Here is a 22163-nt window from a genome sequence, read left to right on the forward strand (position 1 = left end):
CTATAGATTTGCACAGCTACCCAGTTTTCAGTTATTTCTCCTTAAAGACAGGCTTGACTTATCCAATCCAAGTCATTCTTTCCTTTCATCAGGTTGTTTATCTGTCAATTTGACCTTGACATCCTTTGCTTGCTTTCTTCTCAGAAAGCTTACTCATTTCTTGACCTGAAGAGGAATTACCAGTTGTAGCTTTGATTGCACACTGAACCCCGTTGCTTATATTCTAGTTATTTCCCACGCATCCAGACAGATTTACCCAGCTGAAAAATTGTCAGCTCCAGCGAACTTTAATTTAACAACAAAATAAAAATCACTCTAAGGGCTGGAAAGAATGCTTCATGAAGGAATCTTGTAACGCTATGAAATTACCACAGCCTGTCCCCAAGCAAGAGACTGCACAAAGCCAGGCTGTGCCAAGGACATTCTGTGGGCTGCTTCCGGCACATGTATGTGGCACCGAATAAAGGCCCCAGTGTGCGAGGGCTGCGGGCAGACGGCGGGCTGCGTGCCGAGCAGGCGCCATCCCTCCGGCCCCCTCGCACGGCACGCTCCGCCTGCATCCCTCCTTCCCCTGTCATGGGTACCAGAAGGGCTCTCCCAGGAGGTCAAACTCATTCCCTTGCATGAGCATGCAAAGCTAAAGACCGTTCAGCCCCCTAAGGGTAACATTTACAAACATACGTAAAATACACAAAATAGCGGAAGCCACGTGAGCATCCAAAGAGAAAAAGTTGCTGCAGCAAGAGGCAAGATGCACCTGATTTTTCAAGAGGCTGCTGTGCTGTTTGCTCTGAGTCATGCAATGCGTTGGTGTTTGTGTCCACGAGTCAGTCTGTGGAATCAAGCGATGGGTGAAAAGCTCAAGGGCTGTTGATGGTGCAGGGGCGGGTAGCAGAGTTGCCTTCTGGCTTGAGTCTGTGAGGTACATCTGAGTCACTCAGCTTACCTCCAAAATACTGGAAATTATAAAATACATTTTTTACAAATCAAAAGTTTCTCTCATGATTTTTAGGTGTAATTCAAGATTTCCAAGCACCTGAAACTCACAATACCAGTACAGCCAGGTGCCCATCAATGATGCACATGCCTAAGGAAGTTCCTTTCTAGGCTGACTTTTCCATTCCCAGCAATGTAGAATTCACAGGGACACCTGACCTTCTCTTCTGGATTGGGTCTAAAAATTACACCTAACACAGAGTATAGCTATGCTAACTGTATATTTTGCCATGCTTCATACTGAACAGCAAAAATTAAATTTTTTTAAAAGCAGTAATATATCAGGCATCAGATGAATGATATCTTTTTCAGAGCAATTAGGCTTTTGTTCCACCTGCTCACCTTTCCAGTACACAGTATGAGAGATTCACACAAAAATGATTGAGCTTTTCCAGCAAATTTCCATAGCTATTAAAAAAAATTCTTGCAGTAAAATTAACGGAGAATCTAGCTAAAACTGCTCTGTACACCTTGTTCTTTATGGCAGTTTGAAATTAGGAAAGACCTGGGAGTACAGCTCAGCAGTGAAGCATACCCCAGACTGCATCTTTGCTAGACAAGAGATAAAGGAAAAAAAAAAAAAAAAAAAAAAAAAAAAAGGTCTTTCCCTGAAATTTAAGTGCCGTTGGAACTTTCTTCAGGTAAAACAGCCTACTTTGACTCTTTCCAATCAGCTTAACTTCTAAAAACTATTAGAAGCAAATATCATAGAACTGCCATCACTGAATCTGCAGCACAAGCTGTGCACTGTCCATAAGGAGAAAAGCAGACATTTTCCTCCGGACTGGATTAGATCTTGTTTATGAAGGTATTGTAATTGAAGAAAAAAATCCCCTGCCTTCAAAGCTAGCAAGTTAGTCAATTTTTCATACTAGAAAAATGAAAAACTAAGAGTTTTTCAATTGTAAATACATAACTGTGCCAACATCTTCTGTTAACTGAACGTCAGCTTCAAAACTAAAGTTCATAAAGTCCTTGTTTATAGCACTAGAGTTCTTTTCCTAGTACCGTGCTTGTGTACCACCACCACACAGACGTATCAGGTCTGTCTTTTAAATCTACATTTAATTAACTTCTACACCAAGTAGCAGCTATGCCAAGCAGGTCATTACTAAGGCACTTGATTCCTAGGAGGAAGGGGGAGGGGAAACAATTTCTAATCTTGGCATTTCCTTAATTTATGCAAAAGAAATAGTATAGAATGATCCATTTTCTGTGTGACTTGTGCCAATCTGAAAATAATGGCATGCTTTCTACAAACAGGGCACTGTCACTATGGGTGGAATACAGGGGCAGCTGCATTCCAGGGATGAGCACCAAGTGGCAACAAGCAATATATCTACAGTAACACACTTCAATAATTTCATTTGTTCTTTACTGCAAAACTCTTAAAAAATGCTGACTTTACATCTCCCAACAGACGTCTGAAAATTTGTAGGGACAGCCAGCACAAAACCTCCCTGAAATTTTTATTTTGTCCTTATTTATTGCCTGAAGGACCCTAGATAAATTTAAGTAAAGATCACCAAAGGTCTTCTAACTCTTCTTCCTCTTCATCATCATCTATATCCTGTCTTTTTCTCTGTAGACAGAAATATGTGATTGCACATAAATAGTTATAGGTATTATTTCAATGCATATTTTCTGGTTGTGCTACTAAGCTAAAAAACTCCCCCAGTTCCTCAGCTTGACAATCACCTTTCTAAAGAGCTTTATAAATTAAATAAGAGGAAATAAAAAAACCCCTCATCTCTCATGTAACAGGATAAAGTCAAGAGTGGCTGAAGGACGCCCTAGGCTGAGGAAGCCCTTTGAAGGAGTCACCAGTCCGGAATTCTCAACCAGCCATGAGAAAACTCCATTCTGGGCAATTCTGACAACCCCTGAAAAGTGCAGTTTCCCACTCACAGAGCTCAGGCAACAGCCTGCTCCTCTCCCTACAAGTTTTTCTCTCTTCCTTAGACATAACACATTAGTCCCATTGAATACTGCTTTCTGCCTCTTCCTCTTAAGAGGTTGCAAATGATTTTGCAACAAAAGAGCATCACCACAATGTCTGGGGTGGTACTGCTGCACTAAGGCTAGCACGCATCCATGATCCACTGCCAGAACCGTATCTAGCGAACCTAGTAAGGAGATCAATCAGAGAGGCCTAATTCATTGTGTATTTTAGGAAAAATAAAATAAACAGCAAGATAAACACTCTGCATTATGTTTAACAGTCTCAGAGAACTCTTCTAATGTTAACATCTGTCTGCAGGGATAGGGACAATGCCAATTCCACAAAAGCCTGTAATTTGAGTTGGAACTTGGAAGACGCTCAGAACCATGGTTTCGGAGCAACATTTCATCAGACGCAATTTTAGGATGCATAACTCTTTTATACAGTAAAACTGAAAACAAATGGTTGTCTGCATGCCAGTGGCATTTCTTGAAAAACTTAATCATTTGCCTATTGAGAAAACAATAGTCCTGAAGAATCCGACATCGTTTAGGACTTCAGCAGATTATGCTGCATATAGTCATTAATATTTTAACATACAAATAATAATCAGAAAGCAAAGAAATCTGACAAGTCCCTTGTATTTTATTCATATAATTTTCAGACCACCTAACAAGAAATCTCCTAAACCCCCTGATATCTACTTTCTATAAAAGCTTTTAGTGCAGCCCAGAAAAGGCTCGGACTAACCATTAAGCTCCTACACAACTGAAATTCAACAGCCCCCATACAGTTAACAACTATCATTTCTTCTTCATGAACCCCAGCAGCTACATGGCTAAAATCTCAATCTGCATGTCCTGCCATACATCAAGAAACATTTAACAATACCCTCCATGCTACATTTTAAAATATAGCTGAGGGATAATGGGAACTGGAAGCTATAGAAATAGATTACCACAACCAAACTTTCAGAGTTTATTGCTCTCAAAAAACATGAGGGACGACATGCTGGACCCTACTTGAGGGTCCAGCAGTAAGTGCCTATAAAAGAATCACAGAAGTTGGCCAAACAACAATATTTAAGAAGGGCCAAAATAGTACCCGAAAAACAAGTCTAGCCTCAGTGAAACGTTTTATAGACATTGGAGATATTTTTCTTTTCTTTTTTTTCCTGCAAAATTACCAGGACTGTAGCTATCTTAATGAATTATCTTTTTCAGCTTAATCAAGAGAGTATGACAAGATATAGCTGCTTGAGGTGGTTCAACCACTTTGAAGAAATCAAACTTTCCTATACCATTTTTGCAAAGCAACAAACACACATCACTCCCTTTATTTTCATCCACTTAACATTTCCAAATTTTGTTTAGGACAGGCAGCTGAAATGTCTGAATGTAAGGAGTCATCTCCAGCTTTTGAAACCAGACCAAAAAAGGCGGGGGGGGGGGGGGGGGGGGGGGGGGGGGGGATCAAAGAAACCACCAAAGTATATCAGAGAAGAGCGAAAACTTATTCTTTTGAAGAGGACATCAATAAAGTTTTGCTATTAAGTAATAATATTCAGAAAAATGCCATCTTAATAATTTTCCTTCATCTGGTAGACAACAAAGATAACAAACTTAAAAAAAAGTCTTAAAGATCTCATTTTCATTCATCTTCAATATTCTGTTAATAAAAAGGATTTTGCTAATATTTCATCAGCTCACACATTCTGACAGCACACAAACTGTGTCTTGAGTCCATCACATAGTTAACTGAACAGAATTTTAACATATCAACAGATAAACCATTTACAAAACTGAAAATCTTGTTCTATGTTATCGTTACATCTCATTTCTATCTCAACAGTTCTGATATTTTGTTTTGGTTTTTTTTTTTTTCATTCACGTGTAACTATAAACCTCCATCACTTGTTGCGGCCTCTTCTCAGTTCTATTAAACTTATGTCTATTTATTTAATTTACTTCCATAAGCTACTCCCACATGGCCCTTCACCAAAATATCTTTGACCCTGACATCCCTATCTCCTGTGCTGACACTCAGCCATTTTCTTTACTAGAGCCAAATGGGTTGGGTCTCTTCCTACATAAACAAGTCACATCAACAACGTCCCTTTGACTGACTGGCAATTATTTAACAAGTCTGGTGATGCTATTTCGGCGCTGGCATCTCAGCTGTTGACTATATATCTGCCTTAGCACCAGAAGAAAAAAGGGAAAAGTAGTTCTGTGCACAAAGTAGACCTGCAAGTAGTGCAAGGCCAACATTTGTAAGAGCACCTTTATGGTCAACAGGTGACATGTTTTGTCCCAGACACTAGGCCGACTTCCGTGGAGGCACAAATGATGCATCTGATCCCACATTTTGTGATAATAGCTATATTTATGGCTCATTCCCTCTCTTGTCTTCTCCACTGCCTGTCAAATTGCTGAGGAGGCAGATAGCTAGCAGTTACTATTTCGGAAAGAATGGAAGCCAACCAAAACAAATACTATCCGTTGCTGTCTTCTGAGTATGAAGAGTTGGAAATGTCTAATGTATCTTGAAATAAAGTCTGCCATGAGTTTGGTCTATGGATATTCATGCATGCTATCCAAAATAAGCATATCCAGATATTCATTTCTGCCCTCTTTTATATATCCCCTTGTGCTGAAAAGTGAAGTAAGAAGAAATGAAATGGATTGACATAACTGCTGGTAACATCGGTACACAGCTTGTCCTTTCTAATGTCAGCTGAAACTGAGACTTAAATCCCATGTCACCATTTATGTGCTTTCTGCTAAAGCCCTCTCCTCTTCAGCTTCTCAGGTGTTAAAAATCATTGTTGATATGCTGTTTGGTAAATGTGAAAATCTGAAGCACCACTGGGCTTCATCACATTTTCCATGGTCTAATGAAATAGAGTATTTCACAAAAGAAATATTCATAAATAGCATATTTCATAAAAATAAATGAACAGTCTCAGAAAAAGAATACCATATATTCCTAGCCAAAATGGCAAAGTTTAAAGGATGACAATGGATCAAAAGCAACAGACAATTGCTGAAGTCTTCTCACGCACTAAGCAGTAGAATAGCATTTCTCAAAGACACAAAGAGTTTGTTTAACAAGAGGCTGACATAAGTTCAAAAACAAGTTTTAGTCTCTGTAGAAGCCTCCTGAGCCACACAGCAACATGTCAGACGCAGAGAAAGGCAAGTGAAGTGCAAACTGAGTGTGAATTCATGTTATCTAACTTAAGAACCCATACTGGATATTTCAATATCTAAGTTAATCTAAGTTCTTTTTATAGTCAACAGACAAAAAAAAGATAGTTTTAAAACACAATTCACCTGACCAATTTGAGACAGCTCCTCTACAAGAAGAAGCATCTGATCCTCTTCATAAAATTAGCCTAGGATGATTAGCTCAGGTTCAGATGACTCTCAAGCTCCACATCTCTTTCTCAGTGTCCTGGTTTCAGCTGAGATAGAGTTAATTTTCTTTACAGTGACTGGTGTGGAGCTATGTTTTGGATTTGTGCTGAAAACAGTGTTGATAATACAGAGATGTTTTAGTTGTTGCTGCACTAGTCAAGGACTTTTCAGCTTCCCGTGCTCTGCCAGGTGCAGAAGAAGCTGGGAGGGGACACAGCCAGGACAGCTGATCCAAACTGGCCAAAGGGCTATTCCATACCACATGACATCATGCTCAGTATATAAAGCTGGGGAAGAAGAAGGAAGGGGGGGACATTCGGAGTGATGGCGTTCATCTTCCCAAGTAACCGTTACGCGTGATGGAGCCCTGCTTTCCTGGAGATGGCTGAGCACCTGCCTGCCCATGGGAAGGAGTGAATGGATTCCTTGTTTTGCTTTGCTTGCGTGCGCAGCTTTTGCTTTACCTATTAAACTGTCTTTATCTCAACCCACGAGTTTTCTCACTTTTAGTCTTCCGATTCTCTCACCCATCCCACCGGGGGGGAGTGAGCGAGCGGCTGTGTGGGGCTTAGTTGCTGGCTGGGGCTAAACCACGACACTCAGTCATTCTGAGCTTACCTAGTTTGGTGACAGGGCCCCAGATTCTCAAGACTAATAATTCAAACACAAGATTATAATTGTCCATTCCATTGAATCTTAAGTATGGGAAAGATAAAAGAGAACAGGCAAAAATATTGCTGCCTATGTTGGTATACTAGAAAAGTCTAGATTTGGGTTTAGTACACAGGCAACATAGAAAGGCTGGATGGTTACAAGAAGAATGCAAACACTGATCTGTAGTATTTTATGAAAGTATAAGAAGACTTTAAGCAGAGGCAACATAGGATGATGGTGGATGTAAGTCTGGCACTGAAATATATAATAAGATATTATTTTATACAACAGGCATATTAGAAAGATAATATGAACTTGAAAATCTCCTTTAATTTAATTGTACCAGAACAAATGGATGAGTTTTAAAAACTGCAGTAACCTTTTGTTGTACAATGACAACAGTAAGCCCCGGTGAAAAAAATAAGACTTTGTTCTGTTGGATTTTTATTTATTTAAAAAGGACTCTAAGTATTTTTGCTACTGAAAAGAAATGTAGATCAAGATATTTTTCATCCCCGTATTAGGGCAAAAGGGGATGAGCACTGTAATAGTAGTAAGGTAAACACAGAATGTCTTTCTACTATTAAAGAACAAAGCCCATTACGAGTGAATGCAGCATTAAACAAAATGCTGATTGTGTACATATTATGAAACTGAGAAAAATATTTAAAGAGAATAAATGTTTAAAACCCAAGCCCATTTATAGTTGAGTTTTATTGCTAAAATCCTGGTACTCATAGCTGCTGAGCTATGCCTAAGAAAATATGAGAAAAGCATCTAAATGAAAACAAGGGATGTGATGTAATACACTCCCCTGGGAACACCATGGTAAAGAATAGCAAATGATCTTCTACATTTGCAAATAAGTCAAAGCAGTTAACAGCTCTAAATATGGTGGGAAATGCTGTTCCCCTTTGTACACAATTATTTCATAAAAGGGGTAGGCAATGTTTTGTATTTCAGCTCTCTTAATACATCATTAGTAGAATGCATCCCTTAGGAAGCACGAGATGTTTATACACAGTCTTCAACTGAAGGTTTAATACAACCAAGGAAATACATAGTAAGGCAGAAAATACAGAAGAAATAGTAATTAAAAAAAAAAAATTGCAGAAGACTATGGACAAAATAGAAAACAAACTCAAAGATTCTTCAAAGACAGTCTTTAAAAGATTGAAACACACTGGAAACCTCAGTATCTTGGGTAAATTTAGACTCTCAAGATTCCCTCCCTGGAACCCCATCTCAACAACATGCTGCAGTCACTTCAGGCAAGGGTTTTAGGCCATAGAGGGTAAAAAACCTCCCTGACTAAAGCCATATGCAGTTTTGAGGATATACTTGAAAGTATAAATTAGGAAATTTATTATTTGAGTATTCAGTAAAAAAATTAATATTTCATTCTTAGATTTTTAATTGCAGAAGTGAATTCTGAAATACAGTGACATCCACTATTAAAACCAATGAAAATAATTGTGTAAAACACACCATCAGCAAATTACTTTCTGATTTCTTGCAAGAACATCATGATGCAAGAGGTCTCTTTGAATGTTACTGAACTGTATTTTTAAGGCTGCCTAACAGATAACATTAACTACTAAAATCGGTTTCCTTGGCATTCGCTCAAAGCTGAGGTCCACCTCAGCAGGACTTAGAGCTCTTACTGGCTCAAGGAGAAAAGCCAACAGCGAAGAACAAGCCATTTTCTTTTCCTAAGACTAAAGACAGCAACTGTTTAGCTAGTACGGTTTTATGTCCTTTTCTTTCTTTCTTTCTTTCTTGCAGTTATTATCTGTTACAAGATGCATCTTGTCAGTGAACATGCCTGCACACATCACATTGGATATGTTTGGGAACAACAGAGAGTCTCTGAAAATTGATTATAGCTCTCAGAATAAATCTGGACAGAAGATAAAGAAACATACGGAGAAAAAAAAGCACAGACAAAAGTCAGATGCAAGCTACCATGCAGACTGACACATTTAACAAGATTAAAACAGGAAATGTGGTTTCCAAATAAAACACAGTATTCCAAAATACAGAATATTCTGTGCAATAAAGGCCTCTTTATCCAGTAACAATTTACCATTTCTGTTGATGACAGGGCCCTGTGAAAATACGGAATTTTCTAATAGCCCAGATATATTAACTCTATGTATGATGTAATGGACATATCTGCGTGTGCACAAACCCTTTCACATAAGTGAATGCCAAGTCTGAATATGCACCTATGGTTAGATTGAGATGAGAATAACTAGCATTTACTATGATTATTGAAATAAAAATAAATAAATACAGCAGAATTCTATATTACTTCATTCCACCTCTCATCACGTTATAAACAGCAAGTTACTCAAGAAATACTACCTAAGTTTGTGCGATGCAATATAATGGGACCAAATATAAAGAGTTTTGACTGGAGCCCGATTAGAGAGACCTTTGGAGACTTATTGTTCTGATTCACTATTTGTCATAATGATAATGTCTGTACTAGAATAAAATAATGTGCTATATTAAACTTCAAGTTTAATTTTTTCCACAAGATTCAGAAAAGCACATAAAAAAATTACAATTTCTTCCACATATGTATTGTTGAAATAAAGTGAAGAAAACCCAGTACATGCAAGAAAACACAGAACAAGAATTCTAACATGCTACAGAAGATGACCTTGGATAAGTATTCACTTAACCACACCTTTCACTACCACCATGGTAAGAATTTCAATATTAACTAATACCAACTTCAGCAACAGTCAACAAAAATGCCACACAGCCCTATTTATTCCCTGGAAATGAGGGAATATTCTGAAATTCTGATGGATATTTACATGTTTGGGTTTTTTTCTTGCTTCAGTTGACAGGAAATCATGCGTTTTGAAATATTAAATTTTCAAATAAAATCTGTGGGAAAACTGTAATTGTTAAATATTCCCATGCCTCGCTTGCTCACTATAGTAATCTGTATGTAAGGCTCCATGCCAGTCCACACATCCCAGGGTATACCTCACCAGCTCAGCAACACAGGAGCCACGAAGCTTCATAGGAAACACAATCAGGCAGAAATTCCTGATCCACAGAGGAAAAATACTGAGGCATGAGACATCCAAACAAAGTGTTGGAATCAGCTTTAAGATTTAAATGATAATGCCCCTCCATGAAATATATAAAGTAAAACCCAAAACCAGTCTATCACACTATTTACCAGTGGTTTTAGAACATCACATAGATGTGAACCCCTGGAGTACAGAAGGTTTGTGCTCAAGTCTGTAGTGGATCGTAACAGAGGGAACATATTTGACATATTACTCTAAGGAAAAAACAAAATAAAGTTTATTGTATCCTGTGAAGTACTCGCCTCATGTCTACAACAAAGAGAAATTTATTCAGGCTATGAAAATATTAATGAGACAAAACCAGCACTGATAACATATGACTTAGAAAGGACAACATGAAATTTTAATACACATGAAAAAAATACAAAGATGATGAAATGTATAAAAGCCCAAGGAAGACCTGAGGGACGTTAGCATTCGCCAACGACATGCTTCTAATGTGCAAACAGATAAAGCACTAATATCTAGCTAAAACTCCTCTGTAATAATACAAATAATAAAAATAAAATAAAAACTCCTCTGTAATAATAAAAATGCCACTCCATTTCTATATTTACGTATAATATAGGTGTTTTCCTTCAGTTTTTCATGAATTACCTTTCCAGCATCTATACTTCATGACTGCATGATTAACTATGTCCTTCACTGAACATGCCACGTAAAAACTACTACCCAGAATCTTGAACATTTTTGGCAGCAATTGAACTTTTAAATTAAAAAGCAGATGCTTCATGATAAATAGTAAATATTTTTGTCACAATATTACACTCATTTTAAAATAACTGTACCTTCAATAGCATGTATAAAATCCTGTGCAAACTATCCTCACGTTCTGATAAAATTTAACAATTTTGATCAATATTTCCTTCTAAGAGTAGACTAGGCTTGTCAAGCTATTGCTTTGGTTATACAATAAACCGCAAGATGACATACATAAAACTTTACTTTTCTATTTATTTCAAGTTTCCCTTGAAGCAAGCTTATTTAATATAATATCTTGTCTGTTGCCTAAAGCCTGTGATTTCATTTACTCTTCCTCATCTGTTTTATTACTTTCTATGTGCTCTACTGACAATCCAATCTGGCGAGCTTACAAGACTCCATACCTGAGAAATAGAAAGCTAGGAATTTGCAGAACAGACTAAGGTAAAATAATATTTTTGGACAGAAAAAGTGAGCTATGACTTAGTCAAACGACTGAGTTCGACATGTGTCAATAACAATTCAGCAGCGTACGGCACAAATATATTCAAATGGTAAATCTAGATTTATTATTACACTTACAAATTCTCGACACGTCTGAGTTAAAATACTGAGTCAAAATAACTTTTGAAACTCTCAAGTTGTGAATTTATTACCAGACATATTGTAACTATTCACTAAGAGAACATTAAAGAGCAAGAAAAGGAAAGCTGAAAAACCTCAGCTGCCGGATACTTGTGATCCACTCAAGCACATCACCAGTGGCCCTGGCACTGAGGGGAAATGGTGGCTCTCAGAAGTACCATCCCTCCTCCAGCTCATTCTTTACGTCTGCAAGCGTAATATGCATGCTGGCACAGTTTCAGGTGTTCCTGTTGTTTAAATAAAGCATGTTTAGGAGTGGTGGGCGATGCCATTTTTGTTTTAGAGGTGGAATCTTCTGAAACACACTGGAAAGATGACTGTAACCCCCACCCCCCCCCCGCAATTTTAGAAGACACATCTATAAAAACGGATTGTACTTGTCCATTCCCTCCTCTAACGCATATTCAGTCCACTCCAAATAACTGAATAGATTTAAAAGGAGACTACCAATTCCCACAAATTAAAAAAATGTGGGTTTTTTTCTTCCGCACAATGGGCTAGACAGAATTGTAATTCAGAAATTACTTTACTTTTCAGTACTTCTGAACACTGAAAAGAGAAAAGAAAAAATGACTCATGACACTGACCCTAGGAAATGTAATATCATACCACAATATTTTCTTGCCAACTGGAAGCGGGGAAAGGGGAGGAAAAAGGAATATGCATGTATTTTCTCCTTTGTTCAAGTGCTGGCAGTGTACTACCAGGGAAGGATCTAGCAGCAAGATTGAAGGGGGATAAAAAATTCCACTTGTTAAAACAGAACTTAATTGGTGAAGGCGAGTGCAATTATCTCCTACCAGAATGGCACAGACAGGCAGTAGCCAAATGATAAAACACCACAGAAGATTTACTCCATCCATAGTTTTACAAATAATTTTCATGCCTGGAATTCAGCACCATTGGGCTACAGCATCACCTTTGAGCACCTTCCCTGGCCTGACTGTTTTGTGGAACATTGAAAAAAGCCTCTCTTGGTCAACCAGGTTAATTTGGTCAGTGACATTTTAACATAGCTAAATGAAAACCTCTGTATCTAGAAACCTCCTGTTTTGATCACACATAGTGTCATTTGTACTTCAGAAATACTCAAAACTACTAGGGAACACACTGGAGAGTATAACCTAGAAATGAGATTCCCATATATGCACCAGATACAAAAATAGATCCTTTTTATATACACAGGAGCAATCTCTATTCATAGAATTCAGGAAATGTTACTACTATTTTACAGTAAAACTATCACTGAAACACTGTCTCTAGTTCCAACAACCATCATTCAAGGGGAAGGCAAAAGGACCTTTTTAAATTCAGAGGGCATAACCATTCTGTAATACATTTACTACACAAAAAATTGTGTAAAAGTGCCACTCATCTACATATGAATGCCAATTGTGACTGTCGTTTATTTAGAAATCCCTACAGCTGTACACAATTTACATGATTTGTTTGATATGTTTATATCTTTAGATTGATAAGATATGAAATTGCAGGTTTCCTCTATACTCAGCTTTCTTCTGTCCAGGTTTCTATTTTGGTTGGAATATGAATAATAAAAGCAGGTTTGTTTCTGTTTTCTCAACAGTTTCCATTTGCACATTCATAGGTAGATATTTTTCAAGAACATGAATCTTGGAAGGCTGGTACCTGTTCTTATGACAATTGGAAGTAATTTGGGGGAATGCAGAAAGTTAATGAGGACAAGTTGAAGAACTGAGCTTGAATTTGCACCTCAGCTTTTCTGGATTCAGTCTTCCACCACAGATGCCTGTCATTCCTCCAGAAGAGTCAGAACTGCCAGCCCAGTCATGCTCATTGACCTATTTAGGGCAACTGTGAGAACTGGCACATTCCTGCATTTAAATATTTGTAGTAAGTTAAGGGAAAAAATATTCCAAAGCAAGCACGCAGGAAATAACTTGAAATAGCAGCCCCCAAGTCCCTGAAGTGTGGCAGATGAAGGAGGAGTAGCTGCCCTAGCAGCTGCCCCGCATGTTTCTCTCTCTTGTGCACTGTTCGGTACTTAAATGTCTGTATTTGACAATTATGCGAATAAAGAACAGCTTCAGATACACATTTGCAAAAAGTGAACTGACCGTCATGATTCATCTGTCCATTAATGGCATATACGTATGACCAGCCAACTATTTAACTGTCCACCCAGGGCAAGAGAATGTTTGCAGGTCCAGCTTCTTTGAAGCCATCACGGCTGCAGCTGGAGTGACTTCTGACACCTGAGCAATCCTGATGGCTGGCCTCTGGCCACTTGTCCCAACGCTCAGAGCACCAAGATGCCTTCTGCTAGAAGCTGCCTATGTAAAAACTTCTTCCCATACCAGCTGTCTCGGCCTTTCCACATTGTGTGAAAGTAATATTTAAAAGAGTTGAATGCTTTCTACCTAAGCTGAAATTTATGGTAAATGGTTTACGTTTAAATGCTAACACACAATTAATCTTTCTAAAGCTCCCACAACTGGTCATTTGCCAGTATTGAATTTACACAAGCGATCAGTCCAGGATTGCTCTGGCAGCCCTGAACTTGCCAGAGCTTCTCTTGTAAGGTACCAGACAAGCACAGTTCTCATTCCTCTGTTAAGCATCTATTATTAGATTAAGATTTTTATGGTCAGAAGAAACCCTTTCACCGCTGATTTGACTTCTATATAACACAAGCCATCAGTCTTCCTAGATTTCATTCCTGCTCTGGCTGGATAATAGTACTTTACCTAAACCATATCTCATCTACGACCCTTGGACATCAAAAACCTCCAAGTCATTGATAAAGATATTAAACATTGCAGAGCTGGAAAAAAAAAAACTGACATACCATAAAACCACAACTATTTTATTATTCTTCACAGAAATATATGTTTTAAACCACATTTTCTCTAGTAATACAAGGGGCCTGCTTTGTTTTTTCATTGGTTCAGTTTCTTAAAAGGAACAATATGAATTCAAATGTGTTACTGAAGGTAAAAAATAATAGTCAACCAAAAATCTGTAAACTTACTTTAAAATAAGATTCAATTTGTTAATAAGCTCATGCTAATCAGCCATAGTTATTTTACTCTCAATTCTTGATTAGTCAAACTTTCCGATTTTACTCAATTCTTTATCTCAGGACCATTGTATCTTAAATAACAGCCTTAACTTTAATCCAGTCTTCCTGAACTTCTTAATTCATCCCAGATATAATTAAAAAAAACCTGGTACTTCTTCCCCACCCAGCTCAGCATGGTCCAGAAAGCTTTTACCAGAATTTTTTTTTTAAAAGAACTGGCCAAAGCATTATTTAGACATTCGGATTTAAGGATCTTGACAAATTTTTTAAAGCTTTTGTTTAATATATTGATTTGCTGTTAATAAAATGGAAAATAAGACTTCTTACCAAGATAGATAAAACTGACATTTTAAAAATATCTACCATATTTATACTGACAATCTAATACTTGCACAAGTACCACCGTTAAGGTAAAGCATCAGGAACAACAGAAAATCTCATTCTTACTGTTCATAATTAATATGGATTAAGTTTATTTTATTCAGTGTCTTCTGCTTTTTTATTGCCTATAAACCCAGGTTTTGAACTTGGTTTCTGTTATTGGGTTTTGCTGTTTGTTTGTTTGGTTTTTTTAAACTGCTAGTTTTCACATCCCTGTAAGCCAGGCTGGTTTTTAACCAACAGGCTTGCCTCGACATTGTTTATTTTGTGACAGTTTAATAACATGTTTTAAGTAGCAAACAATCATCATTCACATTTTAATGTTTAAATGTTTTCCCTTGATTCAGCTTGATTACTTCTATCATCCTTAAACGATCCCACTTACAGCGCTGAGTACATGTGTTTCAGGTAGGTCTCCATTAAGTTGTAGTTGCTTGTACCTTGACAACCACTCATTTTTCTTCTGCAATCTGTTTCTTTAACCATTTCAAGGTGATTAACATATACCTCTACAATATTAGATGAATGCCCACACTCCAGAGATCCCATCACCTCAGGATTTCCAACAACACTTTTGTATCAGTACTGAGACTAGTGCCTGAGTATGTTTTACTTGGATTGAAATCCCACCTGAGAAGCACCATCTTCACACCTGAAAAATACATGGCTACTGGGTAAGGCACAACTTTTAGTGAGATGGTCACGGTCTGTAGTAAGTAACTAATAATACTGCAAATGTTTTAAATGCCTTGGATAAAAATGTCCTATCAGCAATTACTTGCCTCCAATTTATCAATTACTTACGAAACAGGCATATTATTTTTGGCAGTGGTCAACACCACTCTTTTGGATGCTCAGTCCCACACTGATTACATGGAGTAATTTGTTAGTTTGGTCACGCAAGTCTTTCTACTAGGTCAATTTTTACTCATAAGTAAGCAGTTTCCATTTCTCTTGCTTATTATCTAGGCAATTGTATAAAAATGCTTTTTTTGCCTCTCTCCTCTTTCCTTTTTATGAGTAGCAGGATAATACCCCAGCTAAAAATACCTCTGCTAAAACTAACAGTCATAAGGCTTTTAATAATCATCAGAAATTGAGTGAGTTGCTCCTCAGAGTTACTCTTTTGGGTCCTGTACACAACAAAACAATACGGGATGAGATTTTGTGAAGTTTTTCTTGCAATCTGCTTTAGACTAAGATTTAATCTTTCTAGAGAATTTGCAGGTTGTGCACAACCACATTATAGTTGCCAAAAATACATATTTTAAAACTTATTTTAAAGCACTGAGGCCCCCACAGAAAGGGAAAAGGAACTAATCCAAATGGAAAACATCTGCACGTTTCAAAAAACATGTTCAGCATAATTATTATTTATATGTGCTCAAGTTATGAGAGTTATTTCTATTGCGTCTTATTATGGAAAATCCTGGCTAGAGTAAGAAAATATAGCATAAAAATACAGTTGTTTGTCCAAGAGGTTTAGATTTTAAGATAAGGAATTGCAGTGCAATTCCGCAGCAGCTTGACCTAATCTAACCAGCTTAGCCAGCAAAATGTGATCGCTTTTCCGTCATTTCAGTTCTCTGCAGTGGCTCACCACCTGGTCACACAAACACCAGCGTTAGGGAGGGAACAGGGATGTGCTGCTGGGGGAGAGGGAGGGTGTTAGAGGGAAGAAATTAAGGGAGCTGATGCCCCAGTATCCCCGACTTTGACTAAAGTAGCCAGGGAACTGCACCCAAGCTCCGATTAATGAATATCACCAGGCCCGTGCAGTCTCATCAGACAAGGGGTACACCAATGGAGCCCCACCTGCTCATAATCCTACAGCAGAATTCAGAAGTCTCATTCCCAGTTACAAGTGTTAGATAAATGCTTCAACATCTGAGCAACCAGTCCCCACTGGAAAAGTCACCAAACATCTACGTTTTGAAGTGTAGTCTAGCACAACCCCGAAAGAGTTGTGCTGCCTCTAGAGTTGACCATAACCCAACCACGATTCACAGCCTTGATTTCGCTCATGCTGCTGACTTCTCCTCACCCCTGCAAAAACCTAAATGAACATAAATGGCACTGATCCGTAAGCTAATATAATTCCTTGCGTCTGCTACAGCACTGAAAAAAACCAACAAAAATAACTCTTTACCCAACCTCCCATTGAGTCAAACTTAGTTTAAGGTCTCTTGTACCACTAAATTTAGCTGGGGATTTTAGACTGTCAGGCAGCGTGTCCATGTCTGAGCTTGATACGCACCAGGCAGGAACGAAAAGCACCCTGACAGAAGCAGTCCTGTCCTACACTGCTAACCACCATGTTGGCTGGGGACTAAAACACACTCAGCCTCTCATTGCACTGTATGACTAAACTCAAGTAGTTCATAACATGGTCCTAAAATAAGAAGGCATATTCCAAAGTGAAACAACAAAAGGCATCCAGAGCGTCGACAAACCCCAGCTCACATAATTTTTATGCATCTTGTAATACTTTAGGCTTGCCACTCTTTCATACACGGTGAACTCCTTGTTTAATCTCAAGAACAATGACATGAAAGTTGAGCTACTGCTATGGGTATGCTTTTTTTTTGCTATTTGTGTATATATATGTTTGATATATTTCAAGAAAATAATACGCTGTTAAAAATTAAAAATGACAGTGAAACTCAGGCATAAAAGCAAAAGGTAAAGACTACTGCAGTATCAGAAGTAGCCGATGCAATGAAGTGTCTAGAAACATTCAATAATAGATTAGGTAACTGGCTCAGCTGCTCAAACCAGGAATAAAAACATTTTATAGCTAATGTGACTTGTATGTGATTTGATACAGCTATGTGCTACAGTGTTCAGATTCATCTCACAAGCGAGTCTGTCCACTTTCAGAAGGGGGTTCTTGGGGGATAGAGAGAGAAGGTAGCGGGCTATTTCTCAGTTCAGTAATGCTTTCATGACGTATTGTCTAAATTACCCCAGTGGGGCAGGGGGGAGGTGTGTGTATAAAGCTGAAGATGCACACACCCAACCCAACAATCTAGAAGTCCCAGCTAAATTTCCTGGTACAGGAATGCTTTGTTTAGCTATAATACACATAAATCCCTGATACATTTATCATGCATCAAGTTTAACACTTGCATCATTTATAGTATAACATTTGTTTAGTTCTGCTAAAGTATAATGGTATTGCTGGTGATATTTAATTTGACATCACTCAGAGTCACTAATTCAAGTATTCTTTCAGAAAAAAAAGAAGGAAGAACAGGGGCGAAGTAATTAACTAGTAATCCCAGGAGCCCTGGAAATAACAAAGCCAATTTTCAACAACTTTAAATCTCTGCACTTCATACACATGGGAAGCCAAGTTAAAGGTAAGGTCCACTTACTTGAAGCACTGGGACCTCGTCTGGGGAAATTTCATAGCATTACAGTGCTTTCTATAGCTAAAGTCAATGTACAACTGAAGTATGTAGACATGCATTCCCAGCACAGATCAGGCTATAGCTTCAAGCTGTTCACCAAAACGAGGGGCACGTCTCACATCTGAAATCACATCAGAATTCACATCTGAAATCACTGCAGAGGAATTCTGCAGCAAAAGTGGAGAAAGAATGCTGCCTTAAACTGTATTTTTAACTCTATCATCCCCCTCTTCTTGAAATATAGTTTCCCATACCACTTTTTAACATGTACGATGTACGCAGCACATTTTTACAGACAACAGCGTCCTTAATTACTTGAGCCTTACAAAACAGTCTACACCGTGCATTAGGATGGGTATATCTACACTGTGTATTAGGAGGAGACTTTTTCCATAGGACTTTTTAGTTTGCACATAATTAAAGCCAGTATCATAACAAAGAAAAACAACTTTTTACAGTTCAAGTTCCCCTCAAACAGCTAATACTCACTACACCTCAGAAAAGGATTTACCTCATTATCTGTTCCCACATCCAACATCACTGGTAGACACTCGTGAGGTTTTACTCCTCCGCATGCCGTATAAAGTGCCAGTTTACCAACTGGGATGCCCATTCCATAACAGCCAAGGTCTCCAAGACCAAGAATACGTTCTCCATCTGTCACCACAATAGCCTAGAGGAACAAATAAAAGCACTGTAAAAATCACTTCTTTGCTTGTACGTACTAAGTATTCCATTGTCTTCTTACCATCATTTTTTAATTTCGTGTAAAAATTCTAACAGGTACAAACAAATCAATAGTACAAAAAAGGCCCAGAATTGTTTTACTGTATTTCACTGTGGGTTTGTTACACTATTTTAAGCTCTTGCTTCAGTGTAAATGGGACTTTCATATAAAACTTTTAGGAATACACAAGAGAGGTATTTAGTATTACATTACAATGGAACTGGCATTGTTCCCTCTTACGTTTTTCTGTCAACAGTATGAAAACAGAATAGGAAAGGAAAGGAAGTTATCCACAAAAAAATAAGAACCCTGGACTCCTGGGTTTTGTCATGGCTGTTTTCAGCAGAACCAGAGCCAGCCACTCCTGCTGGCCTTTGACAGGGCTGTCTACAGCCACCTGGTTCTTACCCTTCAAATATGTATGTATTCTTCCCTTGAGCAAATAACACACTCCATCATACTTATACATATGAGGAAGTATGTGTTTTCATTGACAGAAATACAGGAACTCAGTAAACCCCACAAAACTGCGCTAAAAAGGAAGATTTTTCATAGTAAAGGACAGAAGTGCTCAGTATGGCAAGCAGCTGACAACACAATAATTTCCTTGTCATATTCTGTGACAAGCCATTTTAGTTGGAAACTTAATATTTTTTGTCAGAGAGCTCATCAGGTATCATATGTGGAGAACTATTAACCCAAACACTAGAACAGGTTGCCAAGAGATCTTGTGGAGTCTCCACCCTTGGAGATAGTCAAAACCCAACTGGACACGGCCCTGAGTAACCTGCCCTGGCTGACCCTGCTTGAGCACGAGGATGGACTAGATGATCTCCAGAGATGCCTTCCTACCTCAACCACTCTGTGATTCCCTGAAATGCAGAAAAAGCATTCAGGGGTTTTTTGATGCATAATATTCAATGTAATTGACCAATTAATCAGTAAAGGATGCCTACAGCTAAACAAGTAAGGGTTTGAAAGCCTCAAACTTGGGCTGTAACAGCATTCTTTTTATTCAAAAAATGAGCTAAGAAATCACTGAAATATAATTGATAAAAAGCTTATAAAAATATCTTAACCAAGTCACCTTGGGTGCAAACCAGTGTCAGCTTTGTCATGCAACTAAAACTGAACTTACCTTGATGATATTTTCTGGCCAGGATTTAAGCATTGTAGCGATGTGTCCCCGGTCATGGATAGTAATGAAAAGACCTCTGCAAATAAAAAAAAACTTTTCATATAAACAGGTAATTAAATACTTCAGTATAAATCAATGAAATAATAAATTAACTCTATGCAAATGTGTTGCATACATAGATTCAGTTCAATAATAAGTGCTCAATTTTGTATGAATGAGTAAATTAAATGTCTGCATTTAGTAGAAGTCAATGAACATGTAACTCAGTAAAGCTTCACTGAGCAGTGAGAACCTGGAGGAGTAATTTCTGAAAATTGCTAAGTTTGATTTTAAAGCTCACTGAGCACTTGATCTGTTTAAATGCGTTTGTTAATTGTTCCAGACCACAAAACGTGTTCATCGTATGACACGTATGACATCGTATGACACTAGTGCCCCAGCAGTCCTAACACCTACAGACAAGATTAGGCCAAAGTTTTAATCTATGAACAAAACCTGAAATAAGCCATATATTATCATTACATAAAATAATTCAAGAGCATTCAGTCATGTGTTTAGAAAACAGCCTGCCTATTTAATTAGATTGCCCCTTTGACATCTACAAAAGTGGGAAATTATCTTCTCTATATGAAAATCTCCTTGATTTGAAAGTGTGTAGCACATCCTACAGTGCTAAGCATACCACATTTGTACTTTGAAGAGTATTTGTAAATTGGTCTTTAGTTCCACCAATACAGAAGTGTATAAAACAAAATGACAGAAAAGTGTAATTCTCATTTCATTTTTTATTTATTATAGAAGCAAAATCAATATAGTATCTTATCCTACTCTTCAGCATTTTATTGTTCATTTATTTTACTTGACATCCAGGTCCACTCAGACTTAATTTAATTCCATTTCTTATCTGCTTTTCTCATGTGAGATAGTGGAAAAAAATTCTCCCACTAAAGTCAATCTCTCAAAAACCATGAAGAAAACATCAATTAAGTACATGCCAAAGATGCCTTCTTGTAATTAAACTCTAGACTAGGAACTATAAGGAGTCATCCTCTGGAATTATTCTAAAGCATTTCATCCACCTATTATAAAAACTATAAAGTAAAAAATTAGAGAAGACTATTGAGAAGTAATTTAAAGCTAAGACTACTACAATATCTCCATATTCATAGAAGTGGGTACATGCTCATGTGGGTCTAAATAAAACTAATAACTCAGGGAAATGCTTGTCAGATATGAATGCAAGTATTCCCAGTCAAGCAAAAAATTTCCTGCAGTGTTAAAAAGTATATTAGTCAAAACACCAAAATGAGTCCAAAAATATATTTCATTTCATGTTTATATATTTCATACAAATTAGATTATATATATATAAAAAATTATCATGTGATGTATATTTTTATACTGAATTTTACATTTAATTTCATATTTAAGTGTCTTCTTCCACTCTGATGTAAAAAAATATACAATTGAAATTGTTGATTATTTTGGACAAAAGAAAGTGTAAGACACATTGCAATTAACCAAAGTATTTCTTAATCTTAAAGCTAATGATTCAGAAACAGAACCTACAACCTCAAGCAGCTAATTAAATAAAACTGACATGTTCTAAAAGAAAAATATATATACACTGTATAAAGGAAAAAACAATCAGTCATTTCCAGTTAGATATTTAACTGTTTAAATTTCATTTTACATATTTCCCCCTAGAACTGGAAATTCTCTGATCCTGGCATTCCCAGTTAATTCCCCTTCTGCTTCCATTCCCCATGCTCAGAACAAACGCACCCAGATAGATTATTCCATCTATCGGTTGTTTCTTAATAAGTAATGCCTGTCAGCAGATTAATTCTTCCACCCCAGTGCAAGCAACAGTCCTCGGGGGCGGGAGGGTTAATATTTACACCCCTTTGCAGAAGTTGTGGTATTTACAGCCTACAAGCATTTCTATGTGTGACCCAACTACCTGAAAAAA

At 37.5% G+C, this 22163-nt stretch overlaps 1 protein-coding gene across 2 annotated transcripts in view; it reads right to left on the reverse strand.

The window, feature by feature from the left end:
• ME1 (malic enzyme 1) overlaps positions 1 to 22163 on the reverse strand; it is a 188113-nt gene that overhangs the window by 87119 nt on the left and 78831 nt on the right. For both annotated transcript variants that reach the window (XM_075498284.1, XM_075498283.1), the window contains 2 exons: positions 20192 to 20267; positions 18838 to 18999 (listed from right to left, as the gene is read on the reverse strand). In XM_075498284.1, the coding sequence (XP_075354399.1) occupies positions 18838 to 18999; positions 20192 to 20267 (238 nt within the window). The remainder of the gene's footprint in view (positions 1 to 18837; positions 19000 to 20191; positions 20268 to 22163) is intronic.

Source organism: Mycteria americana, chromosome 3, assembly GCF_035582795.1.
Source record: "Mycteria americana isolate JAX WOST 10 ecotype Jacksonville Zoo and Gardens chromosome 3, USCA_MyAme_1.0, whole genome shotgun sequence".
NCBI lineage: Eukaryota > Metazoa > Chordata > Aves > Ciconiiformes > Ciconiidae > Mycteria > Mycteria americana.